Genomic DNA, 23805 nt, shown 5'->3' with positions numbered 1-23805 from the left:
CCCCCCCGCTCACACCACCCACCGAGATTAGTCCCGGGATGTGATGCCGCCCTGCCTGGCGGCACTATCAGTCCTTCCCTCTGCAGGCCGTCTGTCTGTCTGGGGGCCTGTCTGCCACCCCCTGATTTCTCCAGGTGTTCAGAGTGAGCGCTTCCTTGCCGGCCTCATGCTGGGGTCCTCGGTGGGGCCCCGGGCGTAGAGGGGCAGCCGCCAGGGCTTGCGTACCTGGAAGCGGACAGCTGAGGACTTGTTGCAGTGCATGGAGATGGGAGCAAAGCCATACAGGGCCCTGAGCACGTCCCGGCTGAAGGAGTTCCAGGGAACCGAAGCAAACTGCTTGGGGACAGAGGCCTGAGGGCAGGTGCACACTTCCTCCTCATTGAACCTGGTGGGGAAGGAGACACAGCCCAGGCTGGGGTGGGGCCGGTGGGGTGGGGGGGGCGGGAGGGGTGGTGACACCTTCCCCCCAGCCCCGCTGCCGCCAGAACGCCGTCTGGGCTCTGCCTCCCTGCCCGCGATGGCTGAGAAGCTCCCTCTCTCAAGTCGCCTTGGATGGGCTGGGAACGGCTGCTCCGGGGCTGGGCCGAGGGGGCTTGTCGGGCCAAGTGCAGACTCAGCAGGAAAAGGGCATGGGGGTCCCTGTGCCACGCCCGGGGACACCCGTGGCCTGGCACCTGTTCACCAGGTGGAAGTACTTCTGCAGGAAGCCGGGGTCCACGGCGCTCTTGCAGAGCTCCAGCTGCGTCTGGGGGTAGTAGTGCACGTAGTTGACGCACATCTCCTCCAGGATCCCGAAGCCCCCCTGCGGGAGGGGAAGGGGCCCGTCAGGACCCGCGCTTCGCGCGTGCACACTGCACTCATTCACCGAGGGTTCTCAGTGAGCAGAGTGCTGCCTCCCTGGAATCCCGTCTCCCTCGGCAGGAAAGACAGACCACGAACCAACAAGTCAGCTGGCAGCAACACGTGTGAGGAGGAGAACTACCAGGGCGAGCGGAGAGGGGGACGAGTGTGCCCATTTTTTGGATACAGAAACTGAGTCCCAGGGAAGGTAAGGGGCAAGGCCTGTGTGGACACAGCCTCCCCACCTTGGCCGAGGAGGGGTCCCCTGGGGACCCAGTGAGAGCCTGGGGACCGGGACGGTAGCTGTGAAGGCCCCTGTCTCTCGGGTGCGAGGGTTGTCACACTGTGGGAAGCTCAGTCTGTCTGTTGAGAGCCGCCCTGCCGTTCCCCCTCCTCGGTCCCACCAGTGACACAGGGGCCCCTGCGAGGAGGCAGCGGGGCAGCTGGGGCCGTGGCCTGAAGAACCTGGCGTCTGAGACACCAGGGTGCTCATGGGGCCTGGATATCCCGGGACGGGCCACCGGTCCCCCTCGAGGAGGCAGGTGGGGCAGGGAGCAGGGCCCTTGCAGAAGTAGCGCTGGGCGGGGGTGGGCCTGGGGATCTCCTTCACTCTTCTGGCAAGTTGTCCCCTCCTGCCCTCGGCCTCAGTGGGTTCACCTCCAGAATGGGGAGACGCTGCCCTCTGGCCGGGGGGCTTGCTTATGGCACGAGAGCTCAGAGCTCTTGGCGCCTGGACCAGCCCTGTTGCCTGCTAGCTGAGGGCCCTTGGTGGCTCCACCTCACTGTGTCCTGGTGGCACCTGCCTCACGGGGTCCCGGCAAGGCTTTGAGGGTCCCTGAGCTCGGACACGGTGAGCCGTCAGACTAAGCCCCGCCATGCAGAGGAAGCACTCCACTCCAGCAGCTGTTATGTGGACTGAGCCCCTCTCCAGATAGAAGAAGGGGGTGCGGGGTTTAGGCCAGGGCTGTGCGCCTGCAGAGCACTCCTGCTCCCCGAGTTTGCACCCATGGGCGCAGAGTAGTGGTCCCCCCAGATCCAGAGGGAGGGAGGAACCGCATGGCAAGAGCCTTGCAGGCACACGGCCCCGCGTTAAGTCCCCGCTCCGCCTGTTCTCGGCTGTGTGATCTCCGGCAAGTGTCTTCCCTCTCTGAGCCTCTTCTGTCACCTGTGAAAATACAGAGACTCCTACCTTGAAGCCTGGGGTGAAACAACTCAAATGTTCATCACTGGAGAATGGATCCACGGCTGTGGTCCATCCAGACGCTGGCCTGTCGCTTGGCCGTGAAAAGACGAGAAATACTCGTAACAACTGGGGTGAACCCTGACGACATGATGCTGAGAGCAAGACGCCCGTCATGAGAGGGCACAGACTCTAGGACTCCCTGTATCTGAAGGTCCAGGATGGGCAAACCCACAGAGACAGAGGGCGGGACAGTGCTTGCCAGGGGCTGGGAGGGGGGGCTGGCGGCGAAGGGGGGACGGTTTCTTCGGAAGGATGGCCAGTTCTAAACTTGACTATGCGGATGGTTGCACGCACCCGCGCACAGACTAAAAAGTCACTGTACTGCACACTTGAAATGGGTGAGTTGTTTGGTATATGGATTGTACCTCGATAAAGCCATTGGAAAAACCACTGAATGAGCGCCAAAAGTGGGGTGCCGTGTGGTCGACTGGGGTCCCGGGGGCTGTAGCCCCAGGTCTGTTCCACTGGGCGCATCATGGTTCACAGGATAACTGGGGGCCTCGGTGATGAACGAGACGATTAGCAAGCCTCTGTTGGCCGGCGGTCGGTTTGCCAGGCCAGCCCGGGCTGGTGCCGCCGGCCACGCGTCATTACTAACAGCACAGCCTTTCACTCTGCAGAGTGCGCCGGCCACCTGCCCGCACAGCGAGCCTCGAGGACAGTGTCTCCCGATGGACCCTCCTCCTGGGCTACCACAGTGCAGCCCAAATGCCCCCATGTCACATCCCTGCCGAGCAGAGTCAGCCACACAACCTGTCTTCTCTTTGCCAGAAGCCCCAAAGGGAACGGTGTGAAGACGGCTGTTTCTGCAGCCTGCTTGCTTTTGCCATCCACAGTCTGCAGGCTTGGTACCGGAGGTCTGAGGGTGTTCTGGGTCCTCGGGGCCTTCCTGCAGCCTCCCCTTTGCCCGGGCACTCACTCACCTCCCCCAACCCGCACCTGACCACCCTCCCTCCTGGCCCGTGCCCCTGTGGCACTGTGCTGCTTGTCGCCTGCCCCTGGTGTGGCCTGCCCCACTGGCTGATGGAGCTCCATGAAGACAGGGATCGACCATGCGCCCCTCGCCCCGGCGTCCGCACACAGGTGCGGATACGTTTACTACAGAGTCACGTGGGGAGCTCCTTCAACCACAGATGCCACATTCTGACTCCAGGTCTGGAGTGGAGCCTGTGAGTTTGTGTTTCTACCAAGTTCCCCGGGGGGAGCTGCAGCTGCTCACCCAGGGACCACACCCTGAGAACCGCCGGTTTACTGGATGAGTGAGGGAGGCCACCCCCTGCCCTCCGACAACCGACGCTCGAGGTGATGACTTAAGACTTGTCCTCATGAAAGCGTAGAAAGCCCCGAATGGGACCCCCCCCCCCACCCCAGGCCTCACACATCCCACAGGTAGGCAGCAGGGAAAAGTCAGGGTGACTTACCACAGTGGCCAGCTTCCTGTCTCCGGTGTTGTAGGTACAAGAAGTGATGAGCACATCCCCCTGGGGATCCAAGCCCATAGATGCTCATCAGCACCTGCGCACCTGGGGTAACAGGTGCACTGGGCCTGTCCCACGTTTGACCAAGCTACTGCTATGCCACGGCACGTGGTCATCAGCCCATTACTGAGGAACCCCGTGGTGGCCTCTGGGGCCCCACAGGTGCGGGTCAAAATCTGGGTGTCCCCGGGGACTGACTACCATTGGCTTCTGTGGCTCCTGATCAGGTACCCAGGTCACAGTAGTGCAGACTTTTGGCCATGTCACAGCCCATGGGTGAACTCGGGCCACCCCCTACCTGACCCGGGGGTCCCCTTCTGCATGATCAGGGCCCCGCCAGCGACCCCCATGCCCTTGTCTCTCCCTGAAGCTCTCGGGGTTTGTGGCCGGCTGATCAGGCAGGAGGACGCAGGTCACCCTGGGTGCTGCCAGCTCAGGTCTCCTCTGAGGCCTCTCTATGACGTCCTGGTGAGTCTCACCGCAGGATGGCCCCAGACCCTGCCCTGCGTGGACGTGGTTCTAGAAGACCTTCCCGCGGCCTCTGCCATCCCCCACCCCCTTCTGTCTCTCCTCTAGGGGGGCACTCCCAGCCCTCCTGGCCTCCCCATTCTTGACTGGCACTCACCGGGTGCACAGACACGATCTTCTTCAACATGCGGATCTCCTGGGTGGGCAGAGGGGAGACTTCAGACGGCTGCAGACCCAGCCCCCAGCCCTCTGTCCTCCCTGGCTCTCTGGGGCTGTGCTCCCAGCCCCTTGGGGGGAAGCCAGGACTGGCTAAGTGTGGCCTCCGGCCAGGAAGGGATGAGAACAGGAAGGTGGTTACCCAGGACAGACTTACCATAGGACTGCCTGGGTCCCCTAAATTCTGCAATCAGCCGCATGCCAGAATCTACCATCAGAGTCCCTCCCCAGGATCGAATCCCCCAAAGAGAAGGGCTGGCCGCTGTGTGCTCTCAGGTGTCGGGGCCTGGCCCAGGAGAGGGAACCCACTATAGGGGTGTTCCTATGGCCGCGGGAGAGAGAAGGTGCCACAGGCCCCCAGCCAGGCCCTGAGCAGGCCCCTACCTGGAAGTGAGGGCTGTAGTGATCATCCCGGTTCACAACCTCCCTCTCTCGGCCATCCCGGGCCAGCACGGTGACCACCTTTCTCCCGGTCAGGTGTGTGTGGAGCTGAGAGGCGAAGATGTGGATCCCTGAGGGAGGCAGGGCCTGCAGGGCAGGGGACGGCAGGGTCAGGGCCTGGCACGCGGGGGACCCGGGCTCCGGCTGCCGGCCCCGACCACAGGCCGTGGGACACAACGCCCAGTTTGCTTCCCCAGAAAGTCTGCATCGCCCAGCCTCATCTTTCTCCCTGGACGGCTAAGGCCCCCTTCTGGAAACGCAGCAGGGCATGAGTTGCCCTGGAGCGTTCTCCAGGGCAGGGCTCATAGCATCCTGGGGCCCCTTTCCCTGGTGCATCCTTAGTAGGCCACCCCCCAGCTCCAGGCCCGCGCCACAGAGCCTTTCACGTGGCAGGAGGCGTCACTGATGGGAGCTGTGGGGACATGGGAGAGAGCACCAGATGCTGGTCTCAGACCAAAGGAGCTCCTCTCCTGCATGGCTAATAGCTCTGTTTCTCTTTGGCTCGAGGACAGGTGGGAAGCCTGCAAGCTCGGGGGGCCCACGGGGAGCACAAGTCCACGTGGAGAAGCAACTCACTGGAGAGGCACATCCACTCCACACCTCATCACTGCAGCCTGGAGGGCGTTTTGTGAGATTTATTCAAACTGAAGCTCATGTCCTCTGTGCACGGCAATTTCTGGAATCTACCTGACAGAACGTGTCCCTGGCGTACAAGGAGTTCCCTGAAGCCTCTTGTGATGGGTGAAAAGTTGGCGGAGGTCTGCACGCTGGCGACCAGGGGGAGGTGAACACAGGCGGGGCTGGGCGAGGCAGGGGAGCTCCGAGGGCACAGACTCCGGGGAGTCTCTGCCGCTCCTTGGGAGCATTTGCTCCAGGGTCTGCACCCCACCTATGTTCCCATGCTCCTGAGAACGGTGCCCCCTGGCCTCGGCAGCGCAGCCCTGGTGAGGTCCACCGTGAAACCATGCTGGGCACGGGCATGTAGCCGCCAAAAGGCAAGTTACAGGACAAAGGTTTCCTATTCAGCTTGTTCTCTCTCAGACACCACATATAAGGGCATGCAGCAATTTATCGTCTGGCTGTTTGAGGGGGAGGGGAGCGGGTGCTCAGCTGAGGGGGGCTCTAACTGGCCCTGCAGGGCCTGCACTGTGAGTGGGGAATGCACGTCTATTTTACTCACAGAATGAAAGCGGAGTTTCAAATGCAGCTCGAGGAAGCCCTGGCTGGCACGTGGTGTAGACCAGGTGGGAGCCAGGCTGTCCCTGGGGAGGGAGGCCCACAGAAAGGCTCCTTTGCACACACAGGGGAGGGAGGGCCGTGATGAAGCTGCAGGGTGGGGGATCCAAAGCCACGAAGCCGCCCTTCCTTGCTCACCACCCGTAGGACCTCCTCCCGGGAGCCGGGGCGAGGGAGCGGCAGGTGCCAGGCCCTGCCCCGCTTACCAGCTGGGTGCACTTGTCCGTGCAGTAGCCGGTAAGGACGAAGGACGTCTCCTGCGGGGGGATGGCCATCACGGGCGTGTACACCAGCCCCAGCTCCATGATCCCCGCGTCGAAGCGCCGGAGCGTGGCTGTGTAGTACAAGCGGATGCCCGAGGAGTCGCGCCGGCCTGGGAGGAAGGGGGGTGGAGGTGAGCGGATAGCTGCCCCCACGGGTCGCCCCAGTACTCTGGCTCCAGCAGACCCCCAGCCCCCCTCAGCCACGCCGGCACCCCACACCTGCTCCCACCTGCGGCCCGCACCAGAAACCAGCCGCCTTCGCTCCCACACCTGTTTATGCCAGGCACGCCCACGTGGAAAGAAAGAGCCATTGTTTCTATGAAAACTAAGCGGATGCTTTGGAAAGTCTTGATAAAGGCGGGTAACTAAAACCGAGCGCCTGCAGGTTATCTGGGATATCTGGGAGGCCGGCAGTTCCTCAGTTGGGCTTTGCAAAGGCTCCCTGTTCCTCCCACGTGCAAAGGAATCCGAAGGGGAATCCACCTGCAGGACGACCTGTGGGGGCGTCTGTGCAAACAGGAGGGCAGGGAACGGTGGCTGCCCCGTCTCATAGAGGAGCCTCAGCGCCCTGGCCAAGGTGGGCCAGCGCACGCGTCTGTGTGCTGAAGATGCACCTAAGGTGCATCCTTCTTGCTGCCTCCCACTTTACTCCTCTGATTACCGCCTGCAAGATCAAGGCGCACCCCGGGCACGCGTCTGAGGACATCACGGGGCATTGAGCAGGAGCCTGGAGCCCTGGAGCAGGGCCGGTGTCCACTGTTCCACCCCCTGGCTCGTGCATGGGCCCAGACTCCACTTGGTCAACAACAGTGTGCTGTGCCCTCTCGGACAAGTCACTGTCCCTCTCTGGGCCTCTCTGGTTCAAAGTTAAGAGCCTCTTCCAAAGGAGAACACCGTGCTTCTGCCCATCACTGTCCAGCCACACCTGCTGGCTCTTCTTGCGGTTTGCTAATTGGAGAGTCCATAAGCTCCCTGGGCAGGCCTCCTGGTGGTCACACGAAGCTGATGGCCAGAGGTCACGGACGCTGGCAGCCAGAGGCACGGCCACGTAACCATGTGGCCTCCAGTAGCCCCCTGCTCTACCCCTGCCTGGAATCGGTCAGCCGAGTCCCTGAGTACTTCAGGGCAGAGCCCTGGCCTGGCCCCACGGGCCCAACCACTCAGAATGTACAGGGAGCTGGGATATGGGCAGGGGAGGCCATGCAACTGAAGAATCATCCTCCCCAATTTACAGATGTGGAAACTGAGTCTCGCAGCCTGAGCTGAAGACTGCCCAAGATCAGAGGTCTGGAAAGTGACAGAGCTGCGATCTGAGCCCAGGGCGTTGCCAGGGATCTGGTGGTCTCCCTGCTCATTCGCCCTAAGGTGGAGCCAAGAACGCCCCTCTTGCCTCCGCCTCCCCCTTCCCTACTCCAGCCCCCCCGCACCCCCCCCACCCGCCCTGCAACATCCAAACTCAGCCTCTGTGTCTCTGGGCCGGTTACATCAGAGGATAATAATAAAAAGGCGATGCAATTGGTTAAAATTCAGATGGGGATGAAATAATGAAATAATTGTGGCATTTTGATATTTATAGCCAAGCGGCCCATCTCCAGAGTTGTGAAGTGACAGAGCGTCCTTATATTTGGCAAAGGATCCATAAATATAACCAGATAATCAGGAAGAGACAGACCTCCCTGACGGTTAAGGAGTTTTCAAAAATCCATTTGCTTTCAGGTTTTAAATGAGCAATAAATCCCACATCATGCTAAAGCCCCAGCTGACTTATGCCCTTCTCTGTGCACACTGTAGGTAATTCCAATGGTGGCAGAAAATATTAGTTATGCCGCCAGGAGGAAGATCGCTGGCAGCCATTGGCCGGGCACACCCCGGGGCCCACATGCAGCTGGGAGCTGTGTGTGGGAGCTCTCCCAGCCTCAGGACAGCTGCAGGGGGCCGGGGGCTCCCCCGTCAGGGTCACGCAGCTCGAGAGGGACGGGCTGGGGCCCAGGCTGGAGCTCCCGTTCTCATCTCTCAGGCTATTTCTTCTCCTCACTTCCACAAATGGTGTCCTTTTAAAGAGAGAGAGGGAAAGGGCTGTGTGGCTGCATGTGGTGGAAGGTGCTGGTGTCCCAGACAGAAACGTTTCAGTTCCTGACCCCGTTACAACTGGCATCACCATCCTAAAGATCGACTCTCGTTGTCCGCCTGCAGGCACAGGGTGATCCAGCAGCTACTGCTGCACAGGGCAGACCTCACTAACGAATGACAGTGCTACCCCGCTGGGCCCCGGACAGCCTCAGATGCCTCTCCGACAGGGAGCCCCATGCGGCTGCGGAGGATCCACTAGAGGAGCCCACAGACAAAGCCTGTTTGCCAACCCCGACCCGAAAACATGTGGATAGAAAATCCCAGACGCGTGCTCAGATGCAAGCGTGCCTTTGCTCTGCTGGGATGTGTTTTGAGAAGCCAGGGAGGAGCACCCAGCCAGAAATGCCCCCAGTTGAGCCAGGGCTCTTCCCTCGACCTGAAAATAATCCCGGGGGCAGTGCCTCCCAGGGCTCAGGCTGTCAGAAGGTGGGTTCTGGGCTCTGGATGGCCTGCACCTGCCGTCCTTCCAGGTGCCCTGTTGTGACCCAGCCTGTTGTGGGGACGGCAGAGACATCGTGCCTGGGTGCTGGCGGCCACCCTGTTGGGGAGGGGCAGCTGGGGACGAGAGGCAGCTACTGGTCTGAGCAGCCTCGGAGAAGTGGGACTTCCAGGGAAATAGGGGACAGCACTCTGGCCCGGGACCTCTCTTCACTGACCTTGAACCTGTTGACCCCACTACAGAGCAAGGAGGGGGTGTGGGGAGGAGGTGAGCCACTTGGACTCCGACCAAACCGGTATCTAAGTGATTCCTTACGACTTGGAGTCTGACCAACCTTGCGGGTTCAAGTGCAGTACAGCCACCAGAGAGCTGTGACCGAGGTCCCTGCCGGCCTAGACCCAGACCTCCTGGCCCCACCTACTCACTTCATGGCCCCAGTGGGGGTCCCTTCAGCCTGGGCCTTAATTTCCTCATCTGCAGATGGGCATGCAAGAAGCCTCTGCCTCCCTTTTCCAGAGGGTGGTACCTGGCAATGGGTGCTTGTGAGGAAGATGGGGGTGCTGCACCCCCACCATGTGGGGTGCAACGATGAGCCGGCCGGACGGGGCCCTGCCCAGGGAGCCCACTACAGTCTCGGGAGAGGAACAGAAGGAAAGGCGTAAGAGGGGCGCCTGCCTCCATGCGTCGTAAGGAGGCTGCACTGCAGGGAGGGGGGTCCAGTGCTGGGCAGACACCCCAATCACCTCCCAGAATGGGCATGTCCGAGCCCGAGGACTCCAAAGGGAGGACAGAGGCGGGGTAGAAACACATGCTTAGAACTCCCTACCTTGGATCTTCAGCGGGTTGTGGTAGTGAACTTCTAGACGGAGATATCTGGAGGACCCGGGGCCCCCAAAGGCAAGGCCTGCTTCCTCCGGGTAGTAAAAGGCCTGTGGGGGATGGGTGGGGGGTGAGGAATCGGACACAGGCAGACTGGTGTCTCACAAGGGGTTCCTCCCAGACGGGGCCTGGGGCAAACCCACCCAGCTGTTGGGGCCTGAGCTACGGTGGTGGGTGTTGGCGGGGCAGCGGGATTAGAATGGTGCTCTCCCGCTAATGGGCAGCTCACTACCAGCCCACCCGGATATCCTATTCAACTCGAGGTCAGGGAGTAGGGGGAGCTGGTGTCCCGGGGGCGAGCCTACCCCCCAGGCCCTGCGCATGGCCCTGCCTCGCCCTCCTCTGCATCGGTGGAAGCCCCGTGGATGCAGCCCACAGAGGTCACAGCACCTGCCACCCACCCGCCAGGACCACCCGGTGCACCCTGTGCACAAACCCCCAAGTCCAGTGGGGAAGCAAGATCAATACTCACCAAGTACCTACGCTCAAATTTTGCATTTTTATAGAACAGCCACAAAGGCTGGAAAAAGCCTTGTGGCCCAAGAGCCGGAGCTGGGGGTGGCTTTATGTGGGCGGGGCCCTCTCCGGTGGCCTCACGAGCGCCCTCTGGAGCCCCCTGCTCGGAGGCTCTCAGAGGTGGGGGGACACAGGGTGGAGGAGTTGGGGCCCCCACGGCTCCGGGGAGGCGCAGGGCCCGCACCTTGGCACCCAGCGCCCAGGCGGCTAGCACGTGGCGGCAGTAATTGAGATGGTCAGGCTTCATCTTGGAGTCGCAGGGCCCGCTGAACTGAGGGAAGCTCTCGAACTGGGCGGTGCACTGGAAGACCTCCATGTGGTGGACCAGGGCTTCGTTGCCCTTGGTGACAATGGGCTCGTACTGGGGGAGCGGGAGGGCACTGAGCCTGGGGCCACGGACACCTGCCTGCCCGCCAGCAGCGCCCCCCCCCATGGGCCTCTACTTGCCCATCTGTAAAATGGGAGGGTTAAGGGAAGCAATTTCCAGGGGCGCTTCTGGGGCCCGGGGCTTTGAAGGGGGAGCCACCAACCCGAAACCAGGCAGAATCTGCCAGAAGCCCACAAAGAGCTCCAGAGCGAAGGGCATGAGGATCGCTGCAAGTCATTTCCCAATAAGGTGGGGACAGGAAGGTGTCCTCGTGTGAGCGTGGCCGTGGCCAGGCAAGGACACAGAGGCTGCCCTGAGGCTAAGCCTGAGCCAGTAGACCAGGCTGGCCACCCCTGTGTGACTTTGGGCACTCGCACCATGTCTCTGGGCTGCACTTTCTGTATTGAGCATGCACCATTGTGGAGATAGAGGGGGTCCCTGCCTCCCTGTCCCCCAGGGCCAGGAAAAGAGCTGTTGCCCTCACATCGTATCTCTGGGTGGGTGTTTAGAGCAATTGAGCTGCCTTTTCATGAAGGGGGATGTGACCTGACAGATAGACAGAGGCCCTTCTAGTCCCAGGGGAAGACGCAGAAATCAAAACATCAGTGTCCTTTGGTCCAGTCTGGGCAGTGGGGGCACAGGTGCCCTGGGAGGCTGGGGGCTGAGCAGGTGACAGGGTGCCTTGGGTTCAGGCAACGAGGGGACCCCTGGTGCAAGGGGTTCATGAACCATGAATGGCTTTCCAGGACAAGGATGTCTCTCCAGCGGCCTCTGAGGCCCCAGGAGGAAGCAGAGATGGGCCCTGGGACCCGCCTCCCCCCCAGGTACCATGACGATGTGGTGCCGGGAGAAGCCATCTGGAAGCTCGGTGATGTGGCACCAGTACGTGGTCCTCTGGCTGGGGATCAGGATGTCCGGGGTGTGGATCTCCATGGAGTGCATGTCCGAGGGCAAGGCCGGGACGGAGATGTTGGGCTTCAGCAGCTGCACCCGCTGCAGCCCAGTCCGCAGCGCCGACGTGTTGATGGCCTCCAGCGACCCGAAAGGCTCCTCCAAGATCCCGTACACCAGGTGGACGGTGCCATCCTGCAGCCGAGACACGCAGACCCCCCGCCCCACCAGAGCTGGGCTCCCGTAACCGGGCGCTGCTAGGTCCCTGCCACCTCACCTGGCAGGTGACATGCCCGGCTCCTGTCTCTGTGAAGGAGGGGGTCTTTGAGGACGCAGCTGAGATTCCATCCCCGGCTCATCACCCCCCAGCCCACAGCTTGCGCCAGGCATTAAATACATGTTTTCTTTGCAAATATGATCTATCCACATTCGCTAAGCATCCATTCTACCAGCCACTGCTGGGCCGCCTGAGAGCCAGACTGGCTGGCCCCCCTCAGATATCTGTCCCCTCCACCACCCCCAGGGCCACCGGGGATCAGGTGTGGGTCATTTCCTCGGGTCCAGTGAACAGCTTGGCGTGAGGCGTCAATGACCCCGTGAAGGGAAAAACACCAAACTGGGGCTTCTCAACAGTCGCACTGAGCTTGGAGAGTTGTGCTGTCCCACTGAGGCCGGACAGTGCAGACATAGAAAGTTCTAGTCGGCACCGTGCTAGAGGTCACAGACAGACCCAAGGAGGCGAGAGTCTGGGCTTGGCTTTCCCCCACCGTGCTGCCAGGAATGTCTGCCTGTGTCTGCATGTAGGATGTGGGCCTACATGGATGTGTTTTCTGGGCACCAGTGGATGCGTGTGTATGTTTGTATTTGTGGTGGGCGGCCCCTTTGCTCTCTGAGTTTGCATAAACCTGGGGCCCCTGTGACAGCTCTCATCTAAGGACATATCAGAGCCTCAGGCTGTGGGCTCCCCCACACCCCGAGGCTCTGAGCTGACCGCATGTACGCCGCGGCTGCACCCCGTGCAAAGTCCTCAGAGAGGGTCCTCTGCCTCTCCTTCCTTGCCTCGTCCATGGGGACGGCGGCTCAGGAGTGTAAGGACTCCACGGCCTGCCGTTGGTCCCCGAGCCAGTCCTTCCCCTGTCTGGCCTCAATCTCCTTGTCTGGCACACAGACAGCCCATCACTGCCAGACTGGAAAGATTACACACGGTGACCAAGGTCAAAGTGCGCTGGAAAATTAAAAGAATTTTGTCTTCAAGGCCAAGCTGGGTGGTTTTTCCCTAATGGGTGTGTTGGAACAGCTCGAGAAGCCTATGGGGTTTTTAGGATCCACGGTGGCTCTGAACTCCTAGACGGAGCTGCTAGGGCCTTGCAGGTCACCCTGCTTCTCCTGCACTTTACAGACATGTCAACCAAGGAGGTCTGGAGGGGGGAAGGACCTGTCCCAAGCCTCGCAGCCCATTGGCAACCGGGCAGTTAGTGAAACCGGGTCTCCTGGGCTCTTTCCAGAATTCCACCTGAAGATGAGGGACCAGAAGGAAAGAAAGTTGGGAGCAAGATCATTGTGGTCCCAGTTTGAGAGGCTTCGGGGCAGGACCCGAATCTAGAAATATCTCGGCTACGAGTCAGTCAGGAGTACTTCTTGAAGGGACCAGAGGCTGATGGCAGAGCTGGTCCCTTGTCCTCACCCAGCACCTCTGAGGCCCCTCCCTGGCTTTCTCTCTGTGCACAACGGGCCCAGGGGCGCTGCCCTAGGTCGTGGGGGTACTCCACGATCTCCTGAGCACATGGGGCCCCCACCCACCTCAATGAGGTAATCCTTGGGGTCACAGGTGCCAAAGGGCCTCTTGAAGAGCAGACACAGGCCTTCTGGTGTCCTCTGCGCCTGCAGCAGCTGGTAATCCTGCTGGGAATCCAGGTGGATCTGTCCCCACTGGTCACTCCAGGCATCCTGCAGAGACAAATTCTGACCCTGAACACCAGGGCCAAGCAGTAGGGCTGGAGCTCAAGGTTGGTTGCTCCCAGTGTGGCTGTGGGTCCGGGGAGTGCTCCTGGGGTCGGGGGGGGGGTCACTCCCACTTTCTGGGTCTGGCTGGAGATGGCAGAATCAAACTCTAATCCCACTGGCTTCCTCTGCTCCTTGAAGCAGGACTCTCAAATGCCAACCAGGATTCACCAGGGCTGGGTAAGGACAGGGACATCTCTCCACACATCTCTGAGACCCCAGGTGAAAGGCAGAGCTGGGATGGGGACTTGGGCCCTGGACACCCCAGCGTACCAGGACAGTGTGCCCTGAGAAGTCATCCCGAGCACGTTCCCAGACCTCTGGGCGACCAGAAGGTGCCATGATGAGGAATGGGTACCTTGGACAAATACCGCTCCCCTTGGTCTGCAGAGGGAGGGGTCGTGACAGCACCTGGAGCCATAGAAAGGGGACACATGGAGACTGGGCCAGATGGGGGAAGCAAGGGAGAAACCAGCTGGGGGGTTTAAGGTGGCTCTCTCTCCCCGGTGCCCACCCAGACCTCGAGCACCCCTGAGAGTGAGCTCCACCTTAAACACTTAAACGGCGCCCCAGGCCTCTTGCTCCCTTCGCCTAGCCCTAGCTCTGCCTGGAGAGAGTAAACTGAGGCCCAGGGAGGAAGTGGGCCTGCTGCATTTTGCCGGGACGTTAGTAGGTGGTGGATCTGGCCAACCCTGGCCTGCCCCTACCACCCTCCCTCCCCTACTCCTGTGCACCTGGCTGTCAGGCCTAACAGTCCAGGGCCCTTCAGGCCAGTGTAGGGAAAGAAGTCACCTGCAGCGGATGCTCAGAAGGAGGGAAGAACCACCCCCATCCCCACACCCCAGGCCCCCGCCACAAGACTCTGTTCCCATTCAGGAGCACCACGAGCCCTTGGCCTTAGGATTCTTTTTAACCCCGTACCCAGGCCTAAAGCATGTTCTCTTCATTTCCTTGAGAAAGAAAGAAACCTGCAAAAGAGTTTGCAAAATTTCCCCTAGAGAAAAGCACCACCGCGAAGCTCCTGCTAAGGGACACTACCCATTTGCAGGACTAATTTTAAACAGAGGCAGAAAGTTAGTTTGATCTTCAGCTGGAAATCTAGAATATATTTGTTGAATATACGGCTCAAGGAGGAAAAAAAGTCTGACATTTGTTTGCACAGGAATTTGTTATGCAAATTAATCTCGCAGTGTGCGGGAGGGCGAAGTCACCCTGGCTCTCTTGGCAGCCAGGAAAAGCTGCCCTGAGAGGAGCTAGTGCTCCTGATTCAGGGGCCCAGGGACTCCTCTGGGAATGGCTGATGGCTCAGAGCTGGGGCTGTCCCAGGTCTTTCTGGGCTGGGACCCCGCTGAGCCACGGAGCATCCTTGTGTGGGGGAGATAGCGCAGCCAGATCTGGGCCCCCGCCCGGCACCTCCACCCTGTCCTACCTGGGCAGCCCCAAGCATTTGGCTCCAGCTCGCTCGCTCGGCCTCCAGCCGCCCATGCTGAGCTGTGGTGGGGGCTGGGTGGAGCACCGCTGGGCTCCAGCAATATCAGCCGCCGTCAACTCCCCTGAACTCACAACAACCCAAAAATGTGGAGGGGGATCACTGTCCCCATTCCTCAGATAAGGAAACCAAGTCCTGGGGCCAGGAGCTGGCTGCACAAGTCAGGACTCCTAGCTCGGCTCCGACAGGGTCCCCCATTGAAGTGAAGTAAGAGGATCCCTCCTCACAGATGAACAAAGTGCCTCCTGACTTTAAAAAAGAAGTTTAGCCCTCCTGTGGATGTTTTTGTGGAGAGAGGTGGCTTCATCCCCATAGAGGTCCTGGCGACCAGGCCCATTTGGGGCAGAAGGCGGGAGGAATGGCTCACGGCGGCTGGCAGCCCCCGCCCACCTGCACCTCCCTTCACCTTGTAGAGCACCCCAAAGCCTCTCTATCTCTGGTTTGGAGGGAAACCTCTCCTTCCCCCACACTTTCCAGGAAGAAGAAGGGTACATTTTGGAGGCAAGGAGACAAGAGCACATCCTGTTTCAGGTCAGCTTGGTAGGTTTGCTCCACACCTGGGCCGGTGGGGGGCGGGGTGTCTGCACCTGCTCACGTCACCCTCGTGTGCGAGCTAGGTCCGTGGACGCTGTGTCCTGGGCAGTGGGTGTGCGCCTGGTGCGGTGCTCAGCCACGTGCGACCCTAGGCCCACGGGCGCGGGGTGTGCAGCCAGGTGCGCTGGGTGGTGTTGGCGCCGAGGGGAGACATGGGGTCCGCCCTCACGAGGTGGGGGCAGCGTAGTACCTTCATTTATGTGATGTGCGTGTCCTTGGGGCGCAGCAGCGCTCCTTGGGTGCTCTGCGTTCTGTTTTGGAGTGTGCGGTCAGAGACCATGGTGGGCATCTATCTCCCATTTTGTCTTCAGATGGGCAGCCCTGAGACGCCCAAGCTTGGGACACGGACTCTGCTATGATCAGAGGGAAGAGGAACGGAGAGGCGGGAGAATTTCCTTTGCTGGGTTAAGGGGAGTGAGTGTAGGATGAAGGTCGGGTGGGGGCTGGGTAGGGACAAGGTCAGGAGCACGGGGCGGGGGGGGGGGGGGGGCGCGCAGGGAGCACCCCCCCCACAGGGGGGGGGGTCGCCCGGGGCGGGGGGGGGGGGCGGGGGGCGCGGGGGGGGGGCGGGGGCGGGGAAAAACTTACCCCACAATAGGCGTTGTCCCCATCGGTCCAGAGCACGACCAGGTCAGCGTTCTCCAGCTCCCCACGGTCCGACATCCCAAACAGGACCCCGGCCTTGAGATCCTGCACCAGGAGCTGGAAGTAGACGGTCTCCTGCGTGTAGCTGATGTTCCAGGAGAGCTCCAGGGACCCCTCGGGGTCCAGGGATATTCGGTAGGGGAAGGGACTCTCAGGGGGTGCCGAGCTCTGCAGCGCGGCCACCAGGATGACCAGGAAGACAGCCACCGCCGTGCCATACATGGAGGCCGCCTCGCGCATGCTGGGACTGGGGACCTGCATGGCTCCGTGAGCTCGGCCGCCCCACTGGGACATTTATGTCCCGGCCCTCCAGGGGGTGGGCCCAGGCTGCACCGCTAATCACATTTGTCTGGTGGGGAATTCAATTGTCCCCGTGACCCTCCCAGCAGCCCGTGCCCTGGGGCAAACCCTTTGCCTCCCTTGCTCTCCTAATTGTCACTAATGACACATGGGCATCATCAGTGGGAATTGAAGCCGACTGGCTGATTCGCTTCCCTCGAATCGTCTCTAAAGAGCTGTTGGGAGTGGGGCCCCTCCTAGCAGCCAAAAGGCCTTCCAGATGCCTCCGGCCGGGCACCGGGCTGACCAGCAGGCAGGCCGTCTGGTCCTGTCCCGACGGGGTTGGCAGGACGGGCCCCACACCACCCCGTCCACGGACGTTCAGGCTGAGGCTCCAAGGCCTTATTTCCGAGGTGACCAGGGAGTAAGGAGACTTCACGGCTGGGGGCCTGGCCCAGTGAGCCATTTCTACGAGGCTGGAGGGTGGACCAATTTCAGACTAAAAATAAAAGACGGTCCCCACATAGTCCCTGTGTTTAGACACTCTCTCCATGGCCTGCTGTTCCCACTCTGGTCGCCTATTTCCTCACACGCTCCAGCTGGTGCCACGGCTGCTCCAACAGGAGTGGGTGCATTGCTAGGGGCTGGGGCCAGAGGGCACGGGGTGTGTGGCTGGGGGACAGACTTTGCAGGAAAGGGTGCAAGTGACGGGCCTGCTTCCCTATCACCAAAGCTCCCAAACTTAGGACGTGCCTCAGCCTAGAGCGTACCCAGCCCGGATGTGAACCCTCCCAGGCCAGTGCCTATAGCACTGTTTCTCCAGCACCTGCCACAGGGCCTTTGCACAGACCCATTGGGGTTCACAGCTCTGGTGCAGCACCCCAAGTCCCTCCCATCCTCCTCTGCAGGGTGGACTGAGCCTACTTGTGCAGCTACCTCCAGGAAGTTCTCCCTGATCGCCCTCTGCTCTGACTTCTAGTCCCTCCCCCCAGGCACCTGACTCCCTGTCTCCCTCCCTCCGTTCCTTCTTCCTCCTCCTCCTCTTCCTCCCCTCTTTGGACAAACCAGACCCCAACCATAGGAACACAGGGATGCCACCAGCTGGCGCCTGACTTTTAGTCCTCAGGTATCTGCAGAGGCCAGCCTGGAGCAGGCCGTGCTGGGCTCAGGTTTTGCTCTGAACCCTGTTCCTTAGGAAGGAATGACTGTCTATGTGAAGATGGAATTTAGGGAACATTCCAGCCCTCTCTGGGCCCTGGAGGTGGTGCTTCCTGCCTCACGGGGACCGGGCTGCCCTGCAAAGCCAAACCAGGCAGAAGAAAGACACACGGAGGCCATGGAGCCCTCCCCTCTACTGCAGGTGCACCCACGGGTCTGGGTAGGCGAGAGATGGACACAGGAAGCCCTGGGGCGCATCACTGTCGAGAAACGGGCACCTAAATGGCTGCTGTCCATGCGCAGGATCATCTGTCCTGTCCCCCGCCCACGGGGGGACAAGCCCAGGCGGCAGAGCAGGGACCAGAGAGATAAGGGTTGGTTGAGTGAATGAGACCTGAGTGTGGGGGGGGTCACAGATGTGCAAAGATGACGGGCCGCCAGACCAGGCCCCGGTGGGGCTGGAGAGGCCACGGACGTCGAGCACGAGGGAGAAGTCGGAACCCAGGGAGGCCCCTGGGCCTGGGGCAACAGGCAAGCCTCCCGGAGGCCGGGGAGGGACGTAGCACCTAGGAGGACAGCATTCTGGTGGTCGGGGGCACCGGGGGGTGTCTGGCTACAGGACCAGTCCCAGAGGCCTTGAGGCAAAGCTGCCTTGCACAGAAGACAGGCGGGCCCACCCGAAGGCACCCCTGAGAGGGGGCAGCCCGCATTCTCCAAACTGCCCTATAAGCAGATGTCTGGCATTTGAGATCAAGACTCGCCCCGGACAGTCCCCACCGCGATCAGGGAGTGGCCACAGTGAGGGGGCGGGGCCGGCTCCTTGGGTGGCACGTGAATCAGCACAGGCAAAGTGGGGGTGCCCCGGCTGTGGGCGAGCCTCCCAGCAGCCTTGGTACCACCAGCCAGGTGGCTCCAGTTGGAAGACGGCAGAACGAGCAGCGGCTCCCTACTCTGGGGCAGTGAAACCCCAAGGCCTTCACGGTGCTCCTTCCTGGGCGGCAGAGCTCTGGGTCCGAATCCTGCTGAGTCCCAGCCGGGCATCCTTGGGGAAGCCCTTCTCCACCCAGATCACCAGAGGACTCGGGCGCCACAATGATTTATCTTCTGGCTGTTTTCAGCCCGGCGGCCTGGGAGCGAAGGCCCAGATTGGGGTCGGGAGCCCCGGGATGCAGGACCTCGGGCAGCCGAGCACACCTCTGTTCCTCTCTGGATACGGGGAGATCAACAGATGCTCCGAGCTGCTCCTCCTAAAGGAGGGAAGGTCTGTGCGGCTCTTAGTAAACAGCAGAGTGCTATGTACACACGTTTATTTTTAACAGGATTCCAAAGGCACTCTCTTTCTCTAGCTGGGAACTGGGCTGCGGCGCTGGCGTTCCTGTTGCGGTTGACAAAGCTGAGGCAGCGATCGCAGAAATCATAATTACCAAGGACTAGGAATCAGCAGGAGCTAGAAAGCAGGTCCACGCCCAGCCTGCCACCTGCTTCCTTCCATATCACCCCCCACCCCCCGCCCCCGCCAGCCTCGGGGCAGGAGCCGTGACTGTCCTCAGACACCAGGACACCGGGCCTCAGAGAGGTTAACAACCGGGCCAGGCCAGGTACCAGGTCAAGGACCCCAAAGTGTCCTTCTAGCAAGGGACAAGGGTAGGGGGAGGATGCTGCACTGGGAGGAGGCCAAGGTCAGGGATATTCCACTGGAGTCAAGAGGAAGGGACACTCAGATGAGAAATGCAACCAGGGGGAAAAGCTGGAGTGGCTCTGGGCCCCGCAGGGGGAGGGAGGGACCCGGGCCAATCGCAGGGCCTCTGCCGCGATGTGCCGCTCCTTGCATTAATGGATTTTTACAAACAGGCAATTCGAGCTGGGATAAGGAAGCAGCGCTCAGCTGTCCTCCAGCCCCGGCCCGCATCCGGTGACCCACCTGTCCGTCCCGGGTGCCCCGTGGACACCTCAAGTGCTGAGCCGCACAGCCCCCTCCCGCATGCCCTCTGACCCCTGCTCCCAGGCCCTCCTGGCTCAGCACTGGTGTTTAGGTACCAGTTGCCCTGCAGAGGCAGGGTGGGTTGCGGGTGGCACCCAGGGCGTCGCCGGCACCCTGTCAGGAAATAAACACCGCTCGCTGCTCAGGGCCTGGCTCCCCTCCAAGGCACTTCGATGGCTGACCTCATTTGGAACCAGTTTCAGTGTTTTAATAAGCCCTTTGCTTTTCTGCATCTCTCCGACACTGTCATCCTCTGCGTGTAATCCCCCATTGCCTCTGCCACGTGAGGCTGGCTCCGGCTAGCTTCCCGGCGCCCAGATTGTAGCAAGTGGGGGGAACTGAAGCCAGGGGTGGGGGGGTGGCCATAAGCCACATGGGCCAGGCCAGGCCAGGCCACTCCCCAGAGACCACAGGGCGGCTGCAGGCTGGGCCCCTTTGGCTTGGGAAGGAACAATCCAGCATTCTACCTGAGGGGAGAAGCAGACACGGGGCTGTGGAGGGCTGACTGGGGTCTGCCCGCAGATCAGGCCCACCTCCGGGTGACACATCCCTCACACCCCTCCCTGGTCCTGCGCAGCTTGGAGCTGCCACACCCCATGTGACCCTGACATCCACCATCAGCTGCTGCAGAACACCAGGGATTGGGCTGGAGCCACCCAGCCCAGGGCCCTCTGGCCTGGCCCCCGCTCCTTAAGCCTCAGCCAAGCAAACACAACTCGGGCCCCAGGGTCGGAGAGGCCTGTACCCCAGCCCCCTACCCCCCACACCCACGCGGGGGCAGGCGTGTTTGGAAATCAGATCAGGGACGCTGCAGGGCAGCACCTTGCAGGCTCAGTGCAAACCACATCTGAGGTCCTGCCCCGGGGGGAAGATGATGCAGAACAGCCGCATCTGTGTCCCGGGGTGGGGACACTGGGGACACGGCCGGGGGAGTGCTGTCCCTTGACATTTAGATGACTGTCACCAGCAGGGACGAACGGGTTCTTGCCCCGGTGAAAGTGACAGAGGGGGAGAGGCAGGAACACAGGACTTAACCTCTCTGTACCTGTTTGCTCATCTCACTTTGGGCCGTTGGGGGGGGGGGGTGATGGAGCCGCGCTGACAGGAGGGGCCCAGCTGCTGGGACAGCCCCCCCGCCCGACTCCGTCGCTGCTGGCTCTCTGTTACTATTCAAGTGCACATGTGCCCCAAATAGGTCACACGGCAAGTAAAACCCCCAGAATCCCCTCCTCAAAAAATAACCACTATCGGGCGCCTAGGAAGCTCAGTCAAAGTGTCTGCCTTCGGCTCAGGTTATGATCCCGGAGTCCTGGGATCGAGCCCCGCATCGGGTTCTCTGCTCAGCGGGGAGCCTGCTTCTCCCTCTCCCTCTGCCCGCAGCTCCCCCTTGCCGCTCTCCCTGCTCTCACTCTCACTGTCAAATAAATAAATAAAATCTTTAAAAAAAAATAACCACTATTGGGCGCCTGGGTGGCTCAGTTGGTTAAGTGACTGCCTTCGGCTCAGGTCATGATCCCGGAGTCCTGGGATCGAGCCCCGCATCGGGCTCCCTGCTTGGCAGGGAGTCTGCTTCACCCTCTGACCCTCCCCCTCTCATGTGCTCTCTCTCTCTCATTCTCTCTCTCTCAAATAAATAAATAAAATCTTAAAAAAAAAAATAACCACTATTAACAGCTCTGTGCATCCTATCTCAGAATCCCTTTTCACTATTTAAATATATTTCTAACTTCCGTTCATTATTTATTATTTATTTGTTTATCATGTGTATTACATGATATAACATTTACCATCGTAAACATTTTCAAGTGCACAGGGCACGGCATGAAGCACATTCCCACTGTTGTGCAGCTGTCCCCTCCATTGGTCTCCAGAACTTTCCATCTTCCTAAACTGAACCCTGTCCGTCCCCGTGGAACACAGACCCCTCCCCTCCCCCCAGCCCCCGGCCCCCACCCTCTACTCTCCATCTCCATGGATCTGACCCCTCTGGGGTCCTCCGAGTCCTATAGGATTTGCCCTTTTGTGGCTGCCTTATTTCACTCCGCCTCAGGTCCTCGAGGCTCTCCCACGCTGTAGCAGGTGTCACAGTGCCCTTCCTTTTGAAGGCTCAGTGACAGTTCGTGGTGCAGACAGACCCTGCTTTGTTGGTCCATCATCCGCTGATGGACACTTGGCTGTCGTGAAGGTGCCGCTCTGGACATCGATGTGCACACACCTGCTCGAGTCCCTGTTTTCAGTTCTTGGAGGCTCCTGGCGGAAACAGGACGGCTGACTCATGTAAGAATCCTGTGCTCCCGTGGATGCATCGGTGCTCCTCACTGGCGTACCAGACACTTGCTCCGGACCTTTCCACCTCCGTGTTGGATGCACATCAACTGTTAACACACCCGGCTGACCTTGTTCCTTTGACTAGCTCTCAAGTGTTCCAGCATAGCGGTGCTCCGATCGATGTGACCAGCTCCCCGTTGGCAAATATTTGGGTTGTTTGTTTTTTAACTAAACTAGCAGGGGTAGTGGTGCGCTGAATGCTCATGCACGGCTATCCTTTGTCCTTGGGCCTATGATTTCTCAGTATAAATCCCTGGAAGTTGAACCTTGTTTGGGGGTGGGGGGGTGGGTCCGAAGGCAGCTGAAGTCATTCCCAAGGCTCAAAGGCCTTGATCAAGGAGCTCGTCCAACCACTGACTGCTCTTTGCCACCCACTGAGGACAAAACTGCCTCCCTGGAACAAACAGTTTCTTACAGGTAAGTAGGTTTCAACCTTGTTGATGGGCCAAATTTGCTATTGGACCAGGCAGCCGCCCTCCGGCTGCAATCAAACGCATCACATACATAAACACAAATTCAATAAAGTCCAAGGCTCGCCATCTGCTTTTCAAAGAGGAAGCTGTAGAAATGAGCAGGTCTCCATGCCTGGGGGCCTCTGACATTCACGTGGTAAGAAGGGGACAGCGATCTGCCCACCCTGATCCAATTTTCCCGCCGCTGATCGAGTTAGGGAGAGACTCGTCCAGTAACGCTCCGGAGAGGGGGGTGGGGGGGCGGGGAGGCAATTTAAAACGATAAGGACACGGATCTGCTGCACGTAGGAGGTAAGGGGCGGCGGGAGCTGGAGGGCAGGCAGTGGGGCCGTCTTTCTGGTGGCACTTGGTCAATATCTGGAGCGACAGGTTGTCTTGGAAGGGCTGGCTTTGTGCAGAGTGTCACAGTGTCACGCACGCAAAGCCTGCGTCGTCCGTCTCCGGACAACAGGAAGCAGAACTGGGATGTCTGTCACCGTGTGGTCACTGCTAAGGGCTCTGGGTCCATCCCGGGGCCTGTGGAGGAGCACTTCGTGGAGTCCTTGGTGTTAGTCTCCTGGTTGTTCACTGTCCCTGACAACATCTCAGCACGGAGGCTGGTCTTTTAAAACCGAGACATCAACCGACATCAAGGGGCAGAGGAACTCCAGGGAGGCCTGCGTCTCCGTCTGGGAGCAGATGAGCATCCCTCGCTCAGAAGAAGGCCCCGGAAGTTACCGATAAGTCGTGTGGTTTTAGCATTTTGGTTATTTTCAGTTGTGCAGTCTCAGAATGCCAAGCAGACCCACTTTTTAGTCTCAACCTGAAAGTATCTGCAGAAGAGGGACACTGTGTGCTTTGGTGGCTGGCCCACGTGCCAAGACCTGCAGGCGCCTCCCCTGCTTTGGCCAGGGGCCCGCTGGGCATACGGGGCGAACACGCTTTCCACGGGCTGTTTAATAATACTCAGGGCCTTCAGTCACATGAGAAATTAAACATGCCCCCTCCCAAATCCTACCAAGTGTCAGAAAACTGTTTTTAAAAGAAACAAAATGCAAATAGAATTGGTTTGAACAAATGAGTCTTTTTAGGGGATCAGAATTTTGTAGGAATCACAGAAAGATACAAAAAAAAACCCCCAAATCAGAGGGAACCACGTCTCACGAGATGCCTAGATGGGGCAGCTGCTGACGCAGCTGGAAGCCCCCCGTCAGGAGCCGGAGAGGTGAGGCACTGGGGTGGGGTGCGGACAACAGTCAGGCACCCCTTGCCCACCGCCATGGACAGCAGAGAGCCCCCAAGTCCCCAAATTAAAGCAAAGGGTGGTCACCATAGGAGGACAGTGAACAGAAAACCACATACCTCGGTGAAGCGAGGGATCCCCAGTCCAAGGGAACAATTCCCCGCCCACCTTGCCTGAGTGCTCGGACCTCCCCATCTTCCGTCAGAGGCTCAGAGACAGACGCAGAGG

General features: G+C 60.2%; 1 protein-coding gene across 1 annotated transcript in view; it reads right to left on the bottom strand.

Annotated features, from left to right (window-relative positions):
* The window catches only part of DBH (dopamine beta-hydroxylase), a 17283-nt gene extending 886 nt beyond the window's left edge, over positions 1–16397 (bottom strand). The window contains exons 1-11 of the mRNA XM_032419017.1: positions 16080–16397; positions 13208–13354; positions 11345–11602; positions 10334–10510; positions 9581–9683; positions 6129–6295; positions 4630–4773; positions 4187–4225; positions 3505–3564; positions 675–802; positions 226–385 (exon numbers count right to left, since the gene is read on the bottom strand). Of these exons, the coding sequence (XP_032274908.1) occupies positions 226–385; positions 675–802; positions 3505–3564; positions 4187–4225; positions 4630–4773; positions 6129–6295; positions 9581–9683; positions 10334–10510; positions 11345–11602; positions 13208–13354; positions 16080–16397 (1701 nt within the window). The remainder of the gene's footprint in view (positions 1–225; positions 386–674; positions 803–3504; positions 3565–4186; positions 4226–4629; positions 4774–6128; positions 6296–9580; positions 9684–10333; positions 10511–11344; positions 11603–13207; positions 13355–16079) is intronic.
* Between the last annotated feature and the right edge of the window lie 7408 nt (positions 16398–23805).

This window comes from Phoca vitulina, unplaced genomic scaffold (assembly GCF_004348235.1).
Source record: "Phoca vitulina isolate PV1807 unplaced genomic scaffold, GSC_HSeal_1.0 scaffold21, whole genome shotgun sequence".
In the NCBI taxonomy this organism is placed as follows: domain Eukaryota; kingdom Metazoa; phylum Chordata; class Mammalia; order Carnivora; family Phocidae; genus Phoca; species Phoca vitulina.
This window is presented reverse-complemented; position numbering and strand designations above follow the sequence as displayed.